Genomic DNA, 19,687 nt, shown 5'->3' with positions numbered 1-19,687 from the left:
AAAATTAAAACTTAGTCTTCAAATGTATACAAACTGTCTGCATTATGCATTTTTTTTAAAAAAGGGTAAAAAAATACATACTTGAGGGAAAATGATTTGTCTAGAAGCTGTCCTGTAATATGATCCATAAGGGTAAGCTTAAGGCAGCATAGTGTAGGAGGCCCAACTTCATAATGTATCCCAACAATTTTTACCAATTCTTGTTCCTAACAGATGGACATATAATAAAGAATCCCATTAATAATAGTGCAGTTATTCACAGTATATGAAGTGTGAATAGAAACAAAGTCCAGCAGCAATGGGCATAACACAAACTTAAGACAGTTCATAACCTTACCAAAATTTAGATTTTTGATAGGTATATGTTACTAGATTTCCCACTGGGCAACTTATTCAAAACTCAAATCATAGGAACAGAGTCATACCATCTAGCTCACTACTATCTACAAGGACTGGCAGTGGCTCTCTAGAATTCTCTCCCAGCCCTACGTGAAGATCTCAGGGATGGAAACTGACCTTCTGCATGAAAAGCAGGTGCTCTACTGATCTATGGCCCTTCCCCAAACCTAGAAGCAAAACACTATGTATAACCCTGTAGTCATTTCCAAGTGCTTAAGCTTCCTAAGGGTCAATCCTCTGCTACATTGGCCATTTCAAAAGCACAGGCATGATTCTGTTTCTATAAATGAACAGATTAAGATAAATGTACTTCAGGGGGAAATGGAAGGCAGAGATGATATTAAATCCAAAGGTGGAGCAGCTGTTTTCCACTTATGGAAGGACTATTTTACACCTTGCAGTGGAACACTGCCATTTCGTTTCTGCTTGTGGTTCTTTGGATCCTAATCAAACTTTCCCTATATTGATTTTAAAATATACATTATCACCTCCCTTGATCCATCTGGTTGCCCTTTTCTGGGCCTTTTCTAGCTCTACGTTGTCTTTTTTTTAAGGGAAGTGACCAGAACTGTAAACAATATTCAATGTGCAGTCACACCATAACTTTGTGTAACCGTGTTACCGAGTGGCCCCTTGCCAAAAGGGCTACCTATTTTAAGATGTATAGTGCAACCTATGCATGAGTACTCAAAAGTAAGTCTGACAGAGTTCAGTGGGGCTTACTTCTAGGTAAAGCACATCTGAAATGCCTTCTCATTTTGCTGTGAAATTGGACTGACTCTTCCCAGGTTGGCCATTGTATCCTTTCAGCCAGGAAGGACTATAAAGGACTTCAGGTTCCAGCTGAGGCTTGCTCAAGCAACAAAGTCTTCCTGAGCTATAAACTAAAAAGCCCCAAACATTCTAACCTTTACTAAGAAGGGAGCTACTCCAACCCTTTCATAATTTGGGTTGCCCTTTTTCTGAAACATTTCCGGCTCTACAACTCATGTATGAAGTTCACTAGGCTCACCTCTGCCTCATCCTTGCCTACTTTACTGGTTCCTTTAGGGGACCAATGAGAAGAATTGTAAAGTACTTTGTAGCATGCAAACACCCATGCTGAACCTGTCTTACCCTAAGAACCATTTTTCTCCATGGTTCCTTCTGAGGATTCAGTTCACAAATATTGCTTTTCCTCACTGCTTCAAGGTAGGCTTCATGGCCTTGTCGAAAATATATCGCCTAACAAAAATGAATTTTTAAATCAGTGAATGTAATTCAAAATTAATTTAGCCGAGAAACATTTTCTCTATTTACTTACAAGGCTAGCTACATTAACAGGAGGTTGGCTACCCACTGGCTGTTTCACTCACCAATTCCCCCGTGCCAAAACTGCATAGTCATCCAAGTCGAATGGAAAGAGGGAAAAGGAAACCAGCCACTCCTACACTCTCCTCCTTCCATTCACAGCATAAAGCTGAGCCCAAGGACCAATTATGATATGCTGCTATTCACATCAGCTGTACATGCAAACAAGTCATGTCGCTTCTGCCTCAAGGTCCAGAAACCCTTTAAGACAGAATGGGGAAAGCTGGGCATGTGGCCTGGCATGCTAGTACCCAATCCAAGCTTGTTTTCTGTATTTTGCTTTTGTTTTTAGGTGGCTGCTCCTTTTTGTAGTTTTAAAAGCTAAAGAATCCTTACAAGAGAGCACCACCACAGCATAGCGTGCTACTTGTGGATGATGGCTACTTTTCCAAGACATAGCAAATCACAGGACTGAGGCTACCTATGCTTTTACCAGATCAAGCTTAGATTCAATGTAAATTCCCTTACCTCATCACCCATTTGTGGAACAAAAGGAGACCTTCGGAGTCTGACATCTGTTATCCAATCAGGAGGCTGAACTTCCCAGGACTGCTGGGGTGCATTCACCTGTGCATCATTATAAAGGATTACCCAAATTATAACACAGCGTTATGACTGCTAATTTATTTAAAAGGTTTTTAATCTGTCTTTCAAGGCAGCTTACAAATTTCTAAGTCACATGAAAATAAAACAAAACACAAACCCCCATAAGCAGGTAATTATTCTCCCCTCCCCCAAGTACGGCACAATTCAGCCAAAAACAGCCTTGAATAAAGGAGACTTCAGAGTTTTTACAGAGATGAGGTCATTTGCAAATCCCTGAAGAGGGAGTGCCAAAGGTGCAGGGCAAGCCCTAACCCTTCTATTCCATCATGCGTCTAACAGGTCTCAAAGGCAGACCAGAAAGCAGGGTCTCCTGATTTTAATGCTTAGGGCAGGCTCTTACAGATGTAGGTGATGCTTCAGATAATGTTGTCTCAAATCATTTAGAACTTAGAAGATGAAAAGCTGCTTCTTGAATTGGTCCCAGAAATGAACAGACAGCCAACTGATACAGAATAGGTCTTATAAGATATCAAGGTCCAGCTCCCACAAGTGCTCTGACAATATCATTCTGCACCAGGTAAATTTTCCAAACCAACTTGTTGCTGGACTTAACCCCAACAACCCTTACCATTTGCCAATCTGGCTAAGGCTGATGGGAAGACCCCAATGACATCTGGAGAGCCACAGGATCCTCATCCCTGCAGCAGTGTTACCTGGCTGTAACCAAAGTTTGTATCACTGTGGCTAGGTCCACTTTAAATAGGGCTGCAATTACCTTTAAGCATGTTTCCTTGTTGAAGCTAAGTCATGGTTTGGAATAGCATTATGAACCAACAAGGACATACAATGTTCATGTCATGGATTGAAATGCTCCTGTGCTCTTCTGTTCATAAAAATACACTAATAATTTTTAGAATGTCTTCAAAGCATAGAAAAAATCTAAATCACAATAACTGATTGGGTGTATCTAAAAACTGACAAAAACCAGAATCACTACCTCCTCATGCTGTTTTGGTTTGTATTTTTTCCGTCTTTTTTTCTTCCTCTTTCGCGTGGACATTTTTCCTAGTGGTACTTCATCTTCAGAAGAACTACAGTATTTAATAGTGTTGCACCGAGAGCTTCTTACAGGAGGCTGCAGGTTAATCCCTGCATCAGCAATCCAATCAGAATATTCACTTGAAGAGTCACTGGACGGGGGGAAGGGAAGCACACACAGCCAAATTAGAGATCTCTACTAGCTCAGAACTGACTGCACTTGAACTAGTTTTAAAGTTTGTTGGATATTATTCAAAGCTGACTGTTAATGTTAATTTCAACAGTAGTTCTGTAACTGGCACACTATAAAGTCACGTACATAGAATTTCAAACATTCAAACTACAATGAGGAACCATAGAGTTCTAAAAGAGGTGGCAATTTCTCCCCTCTTCTTGGCAGTACATCTCCTGGTGCTCTGAACACAGTTTGCAGAAGAGATAGCCTCTCTCTCCCTTTTCCCACCAGAGTACACAGAAACATCCCAGTATAGAGGATGTGTCATTGATATTACTGCAAGATACTAATTAATCTAACAATCTGGGAAGTTTCTTAAGTTTGACTTTTCAACATCCCTTAATTTGCTGCTAAACACCAAACAGCATTCTTTCCAGCACAACATCTAGCTGTATCACAAATAATCTTCCCCCCCCCAAAAAAAAAGTTACTTTCAGAAGGAAAAATGTAGTTTTGCCAAGGCTCACAAACATCACAAACTGATACTTGAAATTGATTTTACCTGGAACTATCACTGTTGGTTCTGCTGTCACTCTTCCATTCTTCCTCATGGGAAGACAAATTCATCCCATCACTTTCTTCTGCCTCCTAGATTAAAAATGGGAAAATATTTAGAGTTGTTCATTCTCTCTTTTATCACCACTAGGTTGAAGATTTACAAAACTACAACAAAAGAAAATTATTTTTAAGAAATAACTGATTACATAGTACAACACAATAAAATGCATCACTGAAATGTGAGCTTCCTACTTATTATCTGCACTGAAGGGGGCTCTGCTAATTGTATCTAATTGATAATAATTGTATCTACCCTGCCTTTGTTGGTAAAAGCTAGGGCTTTGAAAACAAACAAATGGAAATCAGAATTTCTGATAGTTTTAATTACTAACATGAAATCGGAGCAGTCACCTGTTCAATGAATCCTGAACCTCCATCTCCATCTTCACTAGAAGAATCAGATTGTTCAATCTTATTCCGTGCTTGATACGAAGCATATTTGCGTCTATAAAGCCTTCTCTTGGATTGTATGAGTGAATCTTCTGAGTCACTCTGAATTAGGACCATTAAAGAAGAGCCAAGTTAGAGGTGGAAGTATGCATTACAAATTACTGGAAAGGAGATACAAGGAACCTAATCTGTCAAATTCTAAATGAAAAACATTCAAGTAGTCACAGTATCATAGACGAGGCTTTGTAGTGATCTAGTCTAGCCAGTTGCTCATGTAGGAAATCCAGAGTCAGGGAACCAACAGAAGGCTGTCCAGCCATTGCTTGAAGGCCTCTAACATGGGAGAACCTACAAGCCTTCTACGCAACTGGTTCCACTGAACCAGTGTCAAAAAGCTTCTACCAATATTCAACTGAAATTTACCCTGTAACTTAGGTCAATTTGATCTACTCCTGCCCTCTAAGGCAGTGTTTCCCAACCTTGGGCCTCCAGCTGTTTTTGGACTACAACTCCCATCATCCCTAGCTAGCAAGACCAGTGGTCAGGGATGATGGGAATTGTAGTTCAAAAACAGCTGGAGGCCCAAGGTTGGGAAACACTGCTCTAAGGTAGCAAAGAACAAGCAACCTATGCAACAGTCCTTCAGGTGTTTGACTGCTATCATCTCTATTCGCTTTTATTGTATCTACATTAGAACAGATGGAGCTGCCTTGGACAGAATCAGACCCATGGTCCATCTAGCTCAGCACTGCCTACTCTGACTGGCAGCAGCTCTCCAGGGTTCCATATATGGGTCCTTCCCAGTCCTAACTGGAGATGCCAGGGACTCTAATATTTATTCCTGGTTGAAATGTGAAGAAATCGTTTAAGAGGATAGAAGAGATTTGAGGAAATAATGTATACGGATTCTAAGCTGAAACTGTTCTTAACCTGAAGCACCACTTTAGCTAATGGGGCCTCCCACTGCTGCTGCGCGATTTCTGTTCTCATCCTGAAGCAAAGTTCTTAACCCGAGGTACTATTTCTGGGTTAGCGGAGTCTGTAACCTGAAGCGTATGTAACCTGATGCATATGTAACCCAAGGTACCACTGTACATTCACTGCTGCAACTCTGTCACTCAACAAGCTTTGCACACAGTTCTACTGCATTCAAATCTCTTCTCTGAGTAACAACCTGTGTACCCTCATGTTACTCATAAGAAATTCTATATTTTACATTTCCTACCTTTTCTGATGAATGATATAACTTCCTTTTTTGTTCCATTGTATATATGCGTTTCTCTTCTTCTCCTTTTGCAACCCTATACTCCATTTGATTTCTGAAAAATGCATTTTAAACGCTTGTCAGACAAAGCAGAATCACATCAGTGAAAGGTAAAGTACTTACAGTATACAGTTCTGTTGCTAACTCTGGTTTGAAGGAAAGCTGATGCATGTATACACCAGTTTTATGCTATGTAAAAATGAGTTTCAATTAATGCTGGACTTTGGCAGGAGTGACTGGATGAGAAGCAGAACAGAAATAAAACTAAATTAAATAGCATGTAGAACAGCAGTGTTATAGCTCCTGCCCAGAGGCTCTAATCTAGAGTTAATAGTATGAACATGAAAGGTTAAAAGAGAACTGGATTCTAAAGTTAGGGCAAGGGAATAAATTGGTACTAAACAGACCAGAAACAGTATGTTTATGCTGATCAAATGATGTATTCAGTAAAATGATACTTTAAAACCAAGTGAAAAAATATTTCTCAAATGCCTGAATTTTTAATTAACTGTATGAATACTTATAACTTGCTTCCATAGCGATCTTTAGTTCAGTAAGCCTGCACACCTAAATATACTGGGTGTCACTTCTGGAACAACTACTCTCCGTCTCCAAGCCTGGAGGTCTCTTTCTGTAGCGATCTGACTCCTTGGAGCATTCTGATGCATCTGGCGCACACCTTCAACTTGACCACTACGTCTCAGGCCAATATTAGGAGGAGACTGGATATCAGAGCTTGGCCTCCGGAAATCTAAAGGAAAGAGATATTCATAAAATACATGCAGTAAAAACATTCCAGCAGCAAATAGCTTTGGCATGTTGCATCTTCTACTGAATAATGGTAGATTTCAGACCAAGTACTCTTCTGGATGACCCAAGAGATTTATGTATTTACTACAAAATATCTACACATTCTAGCTGGACATTAGTAACTTCCAAAGATGGAATAAACAGTAATGATAGGAATAAAGTCATGTTTCAAAGGGGAGGAAGTTATATAAAAGAGATGACACTATGGAGACAGCCATATTTCTCATTTTGTGAGAGACAAGATGGGTGTCCCAAATTGGCTTTTTGACCTGTAATGTGATACCATGATACATCAGTATGTTTTATGTCAGATACTAGTAAGCAGCAAAAGTTTATAATTTCCCACTAATCTTCAAAGCAAGCACTGACCTCTTCTAGCTGTTTCATCTCCATTTTGTGGCCCAGGTGGAAGCATGTCTTGATCTGAACCAATTCTTTGGTCTTGCTGTTGCTGTAAATGTCTAATCATGCCATCAAGTATGCTAGGTTCCAAAGCCGGTTCCTCCTGGTCAGCAGTTTGTTGGCCTATTACTTGCTCCACGACCTCTCCATCACCTTACAAAATTTAAATGAAAAGCACACACATTTAACAATTTCAGAATTAAGAACAACTGTCAGAATATTGAACCCATTCTCACCAATCTCTTAAAATACAAAATCATCTACATTTTATGTTGTTAATTTTTTGCCTGCTCTCACAGTCATCCTGAAACAGTCAATACTCTGCTGAATAAATGGGAAATGGAGGTCTTTAGCAGTCATGGCTAGGATCTAGAGATACTAAAGCTCTCAATTTCCTCCTTAAGACTCTTGCTTAGCAGGTGCCTTCCAGAATCTCCAAGCTGCTTTTTACATTCCAGAGTTCAAAAACATTTTAGAACTTATATGAACTAGTTTAAAAAGAAAGCGAAGAGAAAGTATCCCTGGCCATACCTAACCCTTTTTATTATAATTTTGGAGAGCAATCTAAATTGGTGCCTACTTCAGAACTTGAAAAACTATCTCAAGCAGTGATATGGGTTTTCCAGAGTTCTGAACTGGAATTTCTTGAGTTTGCATCAGAAAAGCTTCAGCGCCCTAGAGCAGGCTTCCTCAAGCTCAGCCCTCCAGATGTTTTTTGGCCTACAACTCCCATGATCCCTAGCTAGCACGACCAGTGGTCAGGGATGATGGGAACTGTTGTCTCAAAACATCTGGAGAGCAGAGTTTGAGGAAACCTGCCCTAGAGAGTGATCCAATTAGCATATTAATTTTACTTGTATTTAGTCAATGAAGTTAAACTGTCCACTGTCTAATATTTATTTTCAGTTGGCATCCATTCATTGCTACTAATGAATTTAGGAAATGGAAAAATTTCTGCAGCAAAATAATGCACTAGAAAATTGTATATCTTGGTTGATTTTCTACCCGAGATCTCAAGTAAATGATTAAGAAATACCGTCTTAGATATTAACAAATAAAGTTGACTGTTTTTAAGACCTGATTCCTTTTCAAAAGGAAAGCACTGAGTATTAAGAAACAACATTGTTAACCAATCAAGTTGCACAATACAAAACAAAAAAATCCAAAAAGTGTTTGTTGAAGGCATAACTAACATAGCATACCCTAAACAAAACACCATAACTACTTAAGACTACAGTATGGATTGTATTGCGTTATCATGAGATCAAAGTTAGAGGTGGAAGACTGCCATTCATACTTGTTGCTACATATCCCAGCTGAGGAATCAGATGCTCATCTGCACAATTCTCTCTTCCTGGTACCAACCGCTGGTATTTTGTTGGGTGAGGGTTTCCATCCACATCTACCAAGAATGGTGGGGGCATGAGGTGAGGAGCCTGTTGAGTCTGCTCATCTAGGACATAATTGTTAGAATCTCGAATCAGTGGTCGGTAGTCAGTGTGGAAGAACATCTGATCAGGAATCTAGAAAGAAATGAAACTTAAATATAATCAACTTTGCAGGGAGGAAAACGACATTACATACTATGGTAAACTGAGTACACCAGAAGGATGAAGGGTGAGGCAGGCCTCCAGTTGGTGCCAGAATGCTGTAATTAGTTTTATGAGGAACAGCCAACATGTTTCAAACACACTGGACTTCCTCAGAAGCAGAGGGTCTTCATAGGTCTTATTTTCATTGAGCTAAAACAGTTTACTCAATGTTGTTTCCCAAACCAATGTTTCTAACACCTAGTAGGAGTTCACCTCCTCCTCCATTTTGTTTTTTGTAGGACCTTTTTTCAAGTTTTAACTCCATGAAATACAATATTATCCATTAACAAAATTCCCAGTTGAATATTATTTTCTGAATATCCCACGAGACAGTGTATTTTTAACAATTAGGGTGACAATTTTGTATAGAACTGCAGAATATAGGTTCAGCATGAGGAAACATACTGGATTCGGTAAGTTTGGGGCAATGCCAGACTGACTAGCTAAAACCTCAACAGTTCGGTACTTTATTCAAAAATCAAAATGATCTTTATTTTTTAGCATGCCCTTGTCTTAACCCTCTGATTAAATTTTATCTTAACACATTTATCAAATGAAGCTTTAGTTGACTGAGGCTTGGTTCAAACATAACTCGGCAGCTTTAACACACTGCGGTTTGTTGAAGCATAAAGTAATGAGCTTGAGCAATTCCTCACCCCCTTCACTCTAGTTCATATGCTCAGTTTAAAAGCAGATTTCAATTAGAAACCACAGTTTCTAAAGATAACCAAACCAGTGGCATGTGATTTAATCAATTAATCAATGGCTGTAAAGCAGGATTGGAAACTAGGCTTGTAGGCAGCACTCAAATGCCACTTCCTGTTTTGGACAGAACAGGAAATTGATTTAACAAATCAAAGGCACCTCTCAAGCAAGGTTTGCAAGAAGAGAAGGAAGCACTAAGGCTTATTCACTGTCCCAACAATCAAGGTTACACTGGAATTGGGCCTAAAGACTGATTGTCTATACTATACAGTACACATGAAGCAGAAATCAACAAGCTCAGAAGAAATAAAAGCTGAATATGAAATGCATTTATTAACACTACTAATTTTTCTAGCAATGATAATTGAGAAAGACTGAAAAAATACCTTTTCATAAGGTTTGCTACAACCAAAGCCAAATATCAATAGATGCCCATGAGAATCTGTACAGGCAAAGTGTTGTCCATCTGATGAAAACTTGCAGTCAAAGACAGCACCATGTCCTTGTCCTTCAATCTGAATAACAACACAGAATTTACAAGTATTTTGCTATTTTTAAAGCAGTCAATTGACAAATATTTCATTAGAGAAAGTGTCTCCTTCCTGAACAACAAGCAACACTTGCCACTTACTACAGTGCACTATGTTGGTCTATATGAATATCTTAATTTTATAATTTGGCACACAGCAAAAAAATACCAATAGGAAACAGAACACCAATTTTAGAACTAGAAGCAACTGTAATATTCAAGAGACTTCTGATAGCAAATAACAAAAGGCCAGTGTTTAAATAAATGCTGTACAAGGCCTGTTTAATTCTACAGTCATACCTCATGTTACGTTTGCTTCACATTGCGGCTTTTCAGGTTATGAATGCGGCAAACCCGGAAGTGTTTACTTCCGAGTTCGCTGCGCGCGCTTCACACATGCGCAGAAGCATTCTATTGCGTTTTGCACGCAAGCAGTAGCAGTGCTCTACTTACGGACTAAATGGATCGCATTCATAAATAGAGGAGACAATAAGTTATGTAGCTCTTTATCACAGTTGTTCAAACAAGTGGATAAATGCTGAACATAATGGAAAAAAGAACACAAATTGCTTGAAGAGAAATAATACTTACTAAGTTAAAATAATGTTTTATCTGAATGCCTTTTGTTATATCCCAGATAAAAATGTTCCCGTCATGGCCTGCAGACAACATAATCCTGGAATCAAATGGGTGGGGTTCCAAAACAAACACTTCATCCATATGTCCCTTTTGAATAGGAGTAGAAAGAGATGTTACTTTTGAAGTTAGCTGGAATTCTTATTTTAAAAGACTAAATATAGAATACAATATTTGATCTATGTTTATATAAAATGCCACATTCTGAATCAGTGCTTACTGTGAGGTCATGAAGAAGCTGCCCAGTATAAGAATTCCACACTTTCAGCAGATGATTGTTCACAGCAGTAACCACCAGCTTATCATTTTTACTCCAAGCTATCATGGTCACTTTAGGCTTCATATATCTGTCCTCTTCGGAACACAAATCACTATTTCAAATAAATTAAACCATTTCAATACATTAGAATTTTTAACATATTTTAAAAAAAGTTAAACAAAGTATTGATCTAGAGATCTAACAAACTATTCAAGTGAAAATTTAAATTTAAGCTTCTTGAAACGCAAGTGTCAGATTATATTGGGAATCTGTTCACAGAAAAGATTGAAACAAACATTTTAGAGCAGGAGCAGCAGCATCAATTACCCTGGTGTGCTAGAAAATGACAGGCACTCCTTGCTCTGGAAAGGGAATGAAGCAGTAACAGCGCTTTCAAGTTTGTGTCAGATTAACATAGAGGATGCCAGAAAATGAGGAAAATAAGCAAGCAAAAGCCGGGTGGTTCTTCCCTTTTCTTTGATGGGTGTTCCTACTTCACACTAGCAGTTTAAAGACTAAAACTTCCTTGCAAGATATACCACTTTACCACTAGAGCAGCTAAGCATACTCATGACTGTTTTCCAACAAAAACAAGCTTCACACTCCCACCCTACTTAGAAGCTTTCATTCGACTAAACAAGGTAACTATATATTACAATAATATAGTACATTTCATAGTCACTTAATGCTAATACCCCATATAAATGAAATACACTACACATACCCAGATAGCCTGTCAGCCATGTCCAACAAAACACTCTTCCACTCAGCTTGTTGAAAGCGCCATATTCGAGCTGTTCCATCTCTGCTGCCACTTATGAACCTTGGCATAAGTTTAAAAGATACTATGTGACATATAAAAGATAAGCATAGTGTTCAGATTTAAGAGGCACCTTTCAGAAGTTTTAAATATGCAAGCTGCATATACAAAAATGGTATGACTGGAGAACACTGTTCTCCAAAGGCTGCCTCCAACTAGTTCAAACACATTTCCCAAGGACATAGGAGAGAGTCAGCTTTGCAATCAGAAAATTTGGAAATGAATCTAACTCCCCACCACACTCCAGAGTAAAGGAGTGCTGTATTACAACAAAATGTATACAACACCCTCCACAATGGATTATCTTTTTCTGTGCTCTGTTTTGGTAAAAAACATCTGAGGTGCCCATAGATAAAGAGTGTTGTGGGTACCAGCCCCAAACAGCTGCCATGAGCAGTTTTTTTTTAAAAAAAAGTGAAAGTCTTCTGTACCAGAGGGCATAATCACAAAAATCCCACTGGTCTTTCTAATCCATGATGTGTCTTCATCCACTACTTTATAAATTATTTCCATCCTCATTCATAGGTTGGCAGTGGCAACTCTCAGGTGGTACACGAGAAGGGTAACCCCACGCCCCATTAAGAGATGAACAAGCCACTTGCTCCATGAAATCACTCAAAAGATCTCACTTGTGTGATTTCTCTTTCTCTCAAGCAAAAGAAAATTCCTGAGTGGGGCCTGAGTGGGTGTCAGAGAAGAGCATCAAGTTCATACGTTACTGCACTGAGGGAAGTGATGGCAATTGCTGGCAAAAACACTAAAGGAGGGTGCAAAACAGTCTGGTAATGAGTGTTGCTGGGGTAATAGTATGGCCTGAAGGGCGTTGCAAGGGTGAGAGGCCTGGAGGGATACATTCACTTCCCATGTCCAAGGCTCCTCACCCCTGCACTAAATAAAGGTCAAACAGTGCATCTCTAGACTTTTTAGAACTGCACATCCAGTGCTTTCCTACACCAATCTAGTATATGTGATCAAAAGACTTCATGCACATACTATTTCCTGAACCAGGGCAGGAAAACTGTGGCCCTCCAGATCTTGCTGGGCAATAATAATAATTTATTATTTATACCCCGTCCATCTGGCTGGGTTTGCCCCAGCCACTCTGGGCGGCTTCCAACAGAACACCAAAATACAGTAACTTGTTAAACATTAAAAGCTTTCCTAAACAGGGCTGCCTTCAGATGTCTTCTAAAAGTCTGGTAGTTGTTTTTCTCTTTGACATCTGGTGGGAGGGAGTTCCACAGGGCAGGTGCCACTACATCTTCCATCAGCACCATCCTCACAGCACAATGGTCTGGGATGATGGGAACTAGAGCCCTACATCTGGAGGGTCACAGGCTCCCTAACCCTGTCTTACACTAAAAGTAACTTTGTGTGAATGACATTGAAGTCATGCTCCTCTACTTCCTTCCAAAATTGCTATATTTCACTTGTAGGAAAACGAACAAAAATCAGACCATGCTGTGAAAGGAAAAAAATGAACCTTCAGTGTGAAGAAACCAGGAATTTAGCAACATCCAGTTAAGCATAAGGCAATTTCTTATGAACTGGTGCAGAGAAAAAAATGGACTAAAAGTTCTACATTAGTCTATATATAAGTCTGCATTGTAACTAAGATGGGAAACCTGTACACTCCTGATGTTGGGCTCAAAAATTTATTATACCTGACCACTGGCCATGCTAGATGGGCTGGTGAGAGTTCAACTCCAATTTGAATTCTGTTCCATACTGGTCTAAACTGTTTTTCTGTTTTACAGTATTGCTAGATTTTCTTAGGACTCTCCAGTTTACTGGTTTTTCCACTCAGCATCTCTCAGTGTAACATACCTGTCATCATTATTAGAAAACTGAATGCTGTCAACTTTGTCCTACAAGAGAGAAAGTTGTGTTACAATAGAACGCAAACAATGCCCATTAAATGCTTAAGTCACTCCACTCCTGTTTTGTGATTAAAGGAATATTAATTCTAAAGATGAAGGACTGTAACTCTCCAGTGTTTTGAATTCACCCCCAAAGGCACACTCCTCCATTGTCTCCCGGGACAGATGGATGCAGCAACTGGGACTGTCCATGTATAGGAAAAAATTGGTTATTCTCCAGTTGAATTATGAGTAGGGCCAAGAATTTAAGAGCCCTGTTACATTAGTCCAAATGTCCATTAATTGACCCCAGCATCCTGTTTTCCAAAGTGGTCAGCCAGATTTGTCTGGAAACTGCAATCTGGGCACGAGAGTAATTACCACCTTCTGCTCTTGTGCCCCAGTGAACCACACAATGGTAACCTTGCATTACAGTGGTGCCCCGCAAGACGAATGCCTCGCAAGACGGAAAACCCGCTAGACGAAAGGGTTTTCCGTTTCTGAGCTGCTTCGCAAGACGATTTTCCCTATGGGCTTGCTTTGCAAGACAAAAACGTCTTGCGAGTGTTCCGATTTTTTTCCGCTCCCCCCCCCTTTTTCTAAGCCGCTAATAGCTTTTTAGCCGCTAATCCGCTAAGCCTTTAATAGCCGCTAAGCCTTTAATAGCCGCTAAACCGCTAATAGCGCTAATCCGCTAATCGGGTTGCTTCGCAAGACGAAAAAACCGCTAGACGAAGAGACTCGCGGAACGGATTAATTTCGTCTTGCGAGGCACCACTGTAACTGGATTACTGTAATGCTTTCTACATGGGACGGCCTTTGAAAACAACATAAAAGCTGCAGTTGGTACAGTATATGGGGGCCAGGCTGCTAAGTGAGAAGACATACAGAGGCCTTACAACACAAGTTTTAAAATAAATGCACAAATACTTTTCTGGTCTAATTTCAAAGTGTTGCTGGTGATTTATAAAGCCCTAAACAGTGTGGAACTAATGAATTTGGACTGTGTCTCAGTACACTGTTCAGCCTGCATTAACACCTTCCAGGAGGCTCTCCTTTGCATCTCACCTTTAGGAGTTGTACATTATGTGAGGAGGCCTTCTCTATGGTAGCACTCAAGATATAAAGCATCTTTCCTGTCTGAGGCTCATGTGGCACCAACTCTAGATTTTTTTCCAGTATCAGGTCGACTTCATTCAGGTATTTGCATGCTGTTAAGTTTGCTGTCTAATATTGTGCTCTGCTTATTGTTTTAAGATTAGTGCTGGTTACTTATGGTTGCATATGTTTTACAATGAAATATGTATCCTCTCTTAGAGTGGAATACTTTATGAATATTTTAACATTATAATGTATACATATTTATAAAACATTTAAAAAACTAAATAATAAATAATCCTTTTTGAAATGGTGCTTTCAGTGGTACACATAATATTCCAAATTTAAATTATGGCTTCCCGATCCTGCCTTGTTTAAAAGCAATTAACCATTGTTTCCTGGTTCAGACACAATGCTGGCTTTTCTGCCATTGCATGCAAGGGTGCATGAAGCTTGCGTTTCCTGACTTATGAAGCTGAGATTCTGAATGTATAAAAGGTGGCCACTGTGCTAGGATCAGGGTTTTACGTTCACACAAAACCTTTAACAGAACCAATCTGTTAACAGTACAGTTTGTTCCACCTCCTAATTATGTCAACCGCAATAACCTGGATTTTAAGATCAGGTCTTGAGTCTGCATCAGTCAGATTTTAGAACAGCTTCTTTCAATGTAAATATATATATAATTAAAAGAGAAGTTCATTGAAATTTAACACTGAATTACTTACAGCATGGCTCTCTAGCTCTGCAACTTTTTCAGGTGCTTCAGAACCAAAGTAATACATTCTGATAACATGGTCAGTACTTCCAGTTGCTAAGAACATCCCACCTGAAAATTTAAACAGTAGTTTAGAATGCTAACAGGCAGCAAGCTATAAAAATATGGATTGGATCCAAATGGGTTAGTTGCACTTAAGTCCCACTAATTGCAAAAAGACTGAAGTTCAACCAGCTTAATCTGGACCCAACCCATTATTTCTAGAACTAATATAACTACTTATAACACTGAAAGTCTACCTCTAGATGATGATGAATGCATAGCCATCAATGCTTAACATTCTAAAAAGGTATTCTACTTCAATTAAAACCTTTTTAATTTGTAAAGTACCATACAGTCTGAATTCTGTATAATATATGAAGAAGGTACGTTACCATCACTATAATAAGTAATACTTTTAATTTACATGCTTTAGCAAAAGTAAAATAAAAATATTTATGGTTTCTCAACTGAAGACAGAACAACCTGCTTCGTTAGCATGTATACTTACCAACACTAAATGAAGAACAAAGCATTTGAACTCCAGGTCTAGGTTTTTCTGTGAATTTCAGTGGCCGGTTACTTTAGAAACAAAAACAGGTTTTAAAAATACATTTTTAAAAAAGTACAATGAATTCCACAAAGATATTCATTTTAGAAAATACAATAAAGCCTGCTTCAAATTTCTTCATGCACCTATATGTTGCAGAACAGTTGCAGTATCCTTTTTATTTTGCTTACTTCAACAGTATTCTTTATTTCATTTCTATACTGCTTTATATTTTCAAGAAAAGGATCTGAATAGACTATTACCTGTTTTGAAGCTCACACTTTATTTTCTATGTCACAATATAAAATTTGATCTGACAGAACTAAAATGCTTTGCATCGTGAGAACTTAAAGATGGTTACATACTTGAATTTCATAGAAATGGTATCCCATTGCCAGAAGCAAATTGTTCCATCAACACCTGTGGAAGCCATGTAGCGCACTGAGTCTTTGGCCAATGGACTAAACTGTAAGTTAAAACCAATTGAAAGTTACTGTGCATCTTAAAGGAAACAAGATAACAATATGCACTGACATTCACTGTCTAAAATTTATTTTCAGTTTTTAAACCAAGTTTCCTTTCCATGCATCTTCTACAAAATATTCAAAAGTATTTTTATTGAACATCAAATGTTAAATTTCACTTAACGCAAACATGATATAAACTGATAACCTGTCAGACTTTTCTATTACATATATTTACTTGGCATTAATACACATACCCATGCATAATTTATACAATGCTAATGTTATACTATGAGAATAAGACATAGTATAATGATGTAGAATGTGACTGAATAAAGCTGAGCATGAATAAAACTGAGCAAAATATCAGAAAGCAAAACTAAACAAAAATGAAACCATAATACAATACTAGTACAAGAGGAGACAATGAATACTGTACCTTAGAACTGAATATTTAAGTCTCATAATGGACGCTTTTGTATTATCAGCCACTATAAAGGACTTCTTTACACATCAAACGGTAGTACATTGTGTCACTGCTACTGTATACACACAGCTGGGAGTTGTGGGAAAACCAGGTACATGTGCTATAACACCTGGAAAAACACATGCACTGCCACTGTGCCAACAGCTTTTGAGCTGGAAGCTGCATAACTGATGCATAACATATGCATTAGTTTCCTGTCATTTAATCTTCTATGAGGAAACTAATCTAGTACTGAACGCTGCAAAAACAATTTCACTCAGATTTCCCAAACTTATATTCATCGATGTTTAAAAGTACAGTGGTACTTTGGTTTAAGAACAGCCCTGTTTATGAACTATTCAGTATACAAACTCCACAAAACCAGAAGTAGTGTTCCGTTTAGCGAACTTTACCTCGGTCTACAAACGGAAGCTGAACGGTGGAAGGGCACCGGTGGCGGGAGGCCTCATTAGGGAAAGCGAGCCTCGGTTTAACTACGGCTTTGGTTTAAGAATGGACTTCTGGAATGGATTAAGTTCGTAAACCAAGGTACCACTGTATAATTTTATTTGAAGATACAAGCAAAACAAAATACAGGTTGTTTACCGAATCTCCAATAATTCACAGTGGGATAAACAGCTTTTGCCTCATTTTACAGAAAACTTATAAATTAGTGTCCAAAGTACAGTAGAAAAAGGCTCAACTTTTAAAAACATTGGAGCATACATTAGCACACGTTTCACACACAAAAAAGCAAAATCCAGCTAGCTAAAAACTTACTTGCAAAGATGTAATCGATCCTGTGTGTCCTTGCAGAACAGCAATCGGAGCACATGTTCTGAGGCACCATACTCTGATAATTTTATCACAACTGCCAGCAGCAATCATTGTGTTTTCATAGTTTACTGCCATATCAGAGATTTCTGCTGAATGGCCTCTCAGTGTAGCAAGTAACCGGCCATTGTGTGTGGACCAAATTTTAACCAAACAGTCATCTGACCCCTAAAGAGAGAGAAAAAATCATTTTAAGCTGAAAGGCACATTAGAGAAGTCTGAAATATGCTTAAAAACAAATAAGCAAAACAAACAAACATAAAGACCCACATACAAAAGCATCAAGAATTCCAAAATTCAGTTGAGATAAATTAGTAGCAATACTGCTGATTATTATCATCTATGAATCAGTCTAGCTAAAACAAAGAACAAGTGAGCAAGAGAGACACTATTTGTTGTAGTGCTTCTTTTCTATTCATTTATCATTCATGAAGTTTACCATGCTGCTTTACTGGAAAGTAGACAAAAATATTGCTGTGTGACAGAACACACTAAAATATGTATTATTAGATTTCTGATTACTGTTTGTGAGTGCTCAGTAACTCAAGAGCAAAACCACTTTTAAAAAACAGAAGTGTTATCCACCAAAAAAGCAAAAATTTCTCTTTACATGTGTATAAATAATTATAATATTATTTTTAATTTTGTAATTTTTTTTAATCCAGCCTTCACCAGGGTAAAACTGAAAATTATAAAAACATTACATCTGTAGACCATTCTACACAAAACCACTCTAAACAGAACAGAATATAAATTCAGCAAAAATACACATCTATTTTAGAGAAATAAAATATAAATAATTTCAAGGGACAGACATCAAAAAGCAGTAACCAAAAGAGTAAGTGAACAATTGTCACAGAAGTAGTTGTTTACCTCTCAAGGCATGTAAAATACATTAACAAAGATGGGTGTTTCTGCTACAGTTCACTTTTTCCTACAGGGGACAAAATTTCAGAATGCACAGAAACTCACAGTGAATATCCTGTGTCCAGTCCTATCAAATACCACACAGTAAACTGCCGAGAGGTGACCAAGAATTCTTCTGTGCATCTTCATATGCTGATACATGTTGCCTTGGAATATAGAACTGGATCTTGTACATCCGGTCAACTGTTTTGCATAATTTACTTCCACTAGAAGAGAAATAAGTCAAACATTCATTAAGGATTTTTCAAAAAGTCATCATGCCGATGGAAACCTGAATTTAAGGTAATTATGCTGGTTGGAGTACTCTAAAAAAACTTCAAAACAATAACGTAAGAAACTGCCCTACACCAGGTCAAACTATTTGTCTATCTAGCCCAGTCTACTGACACAGCAACTCTCTGGGATCTCATGGCAGAACCACCTGCCACTTGATCCTTTGAAATGGAGATGCTACCAGGGTTAGGATCTGGAATATATTCTGAGCTATCACAAATATCCTCCTTTCATAGCTTTTCAACTAATAAAAATTCCTGAATATTTATCCATCATCTTTCCTTCTTTCTAGGTGGCAAAGGCCACCTGCATGCATGATGCACCTATTTCTTTATGTGCGCTGTGGCATGATTAAAAATAGGCAATAGGCCTTACCACTTTTCTCAGGAATCTCTACTCATGTTTCACTTTCACTTGCAAAGGCATAAACTTTGTGGAGGCATGTATTCCCCCATGATATGGGAGGCGGGAAGCCCTTTGCTGCTACTGCACTGCCATGCACATCAGCTGGGAAGAAGGAGCCTGCTGGAACCACAGTAACCAGATGTGCAGCTCTTCCTGCTCCCTAGAGAGCCTGGGGCTCGGGGGAACTTTTCCTCAAAGAGCTGTGTGGCTCTTTCTCCCAGGTTCAGCTGAGCCTGCCTTTGTCCTCCTCCCCTGTTGAAATTTGGGGGGGGGGGGGAGAGAGAATCCACCAGAACAAAAATGGAATGAAGCTTCAAAATAAGGGGAAATTGAAAGAGAAAGAAAAACAAGAAAAATAAGGGGGAAGTCGCTTAAATTAGGCACTGATTTATGTCAGTGCCAAGCTCAAAAGACAGGAGAATGTGAAATCCTCCAGCAAGCATCTACATCTGACCCTGCCTGCCCAGTCAGAGAGGAGCCATCCCAGTGTTAAAACTGTCCTCCATGAGCCTCTGGGGAAT

At 38.7% G+C, this 19,687-nt stretch overlaps 1 protein-coding gene across 2 annotated transcripts in view; it reads right to left on the bottom strand.

The window, feature by feature from the left end:
- The window catches only part of BRWD1 (bromodomain and WD repeat domain containing 1), a 44,420-nt gene that overhangs the window by 17,603 nt on the left and 7,130 nt on the right, over positions 1-19,687 (bottom strand). For both annotated transcript variants that reach the window (XM_081198738.1, XM_081198739.1), the window contains exons 7-26: positions 18,534-18,694; positions 17,508-17,729; positions 16,163-16,263; positions 15,759-15,829; positions 15,219-15,319; positions 13,361-13,401; positions 11,438-11,536; positions 10,675-10,825; positions 10,410-10,544; positions 9,676-9,804; positions 8,290-8,515; positions 6,960-7,145; positions 6,348-6,531; positions 5,742-5,835; positions 4,478-4,618; positions 4,071-4,156; positions 3,293-3,485; positions 2,218-2,316; positions 1,516-1,623; positions 82-206 (exon numbers count right to left, since the gene is read on the bottom strand). In XM_081198738.1, the coding sequence (XP_081054864.1) occupies positions 82-206; positions 1,516-1,623; positions 2,218-2,316; positions 3,293-3,485; positions 4,071-4,156; positions 4,478-4,618; positions 5,742-5,835; positions 6,348-6,531; positions 6,960-7,145; positions 8,290-8,515; positions 9,676-9,804; positions 10,410-10,544; positions 10,675-10,825; positions 11,438-11,536; positions 13,361-13,401; positions 15,219-15,319; positions 15,759-15,829; positions 16,163-16,263; positions 17,508-17,729; positions 18,534-18,694 (2,653 nt within the window). The remainder of the gene's footprint in view (positions 1-81; positions 207-1,515; positions 1,624-2,217; positions 2,317-3,292; positions 3,486-4,070; positions 4,157-4,477; positions 4,619-5,741; positions 5,836-6,347; positions 6,532-6,959; positions 7,146-8,289; positions 8,516-9,675; positions 9,805-10,409; positions 10,545-10,674; positions 10,826-11,437; positions 11,537-13,360; positions 13,402-15,218; positions 15,320-15,758; positions 15,830-16,162; positions 16,264-17,507; positions 17,730-18,533; positions 18,695-19,687) is intronic.

Source organism: Podarcis bocagei (genome assembly GCF_964188305.1).
Source record: "Podarcis bocagei genome assembly, chromosome: 6".
NCBI classification, from domain to species: domain Eukaryota; kingdom Metazoa; phylum Chordata; class Lepidosauria; order Squamata; family Lacertidae; genus Podarcis; species Podarcis bocagei.
The sequence above is the reverse complement of the archived record's forward strand: the minus strand, read 5'-3'. Positions and strand labels throughout refer to the sequence as shown.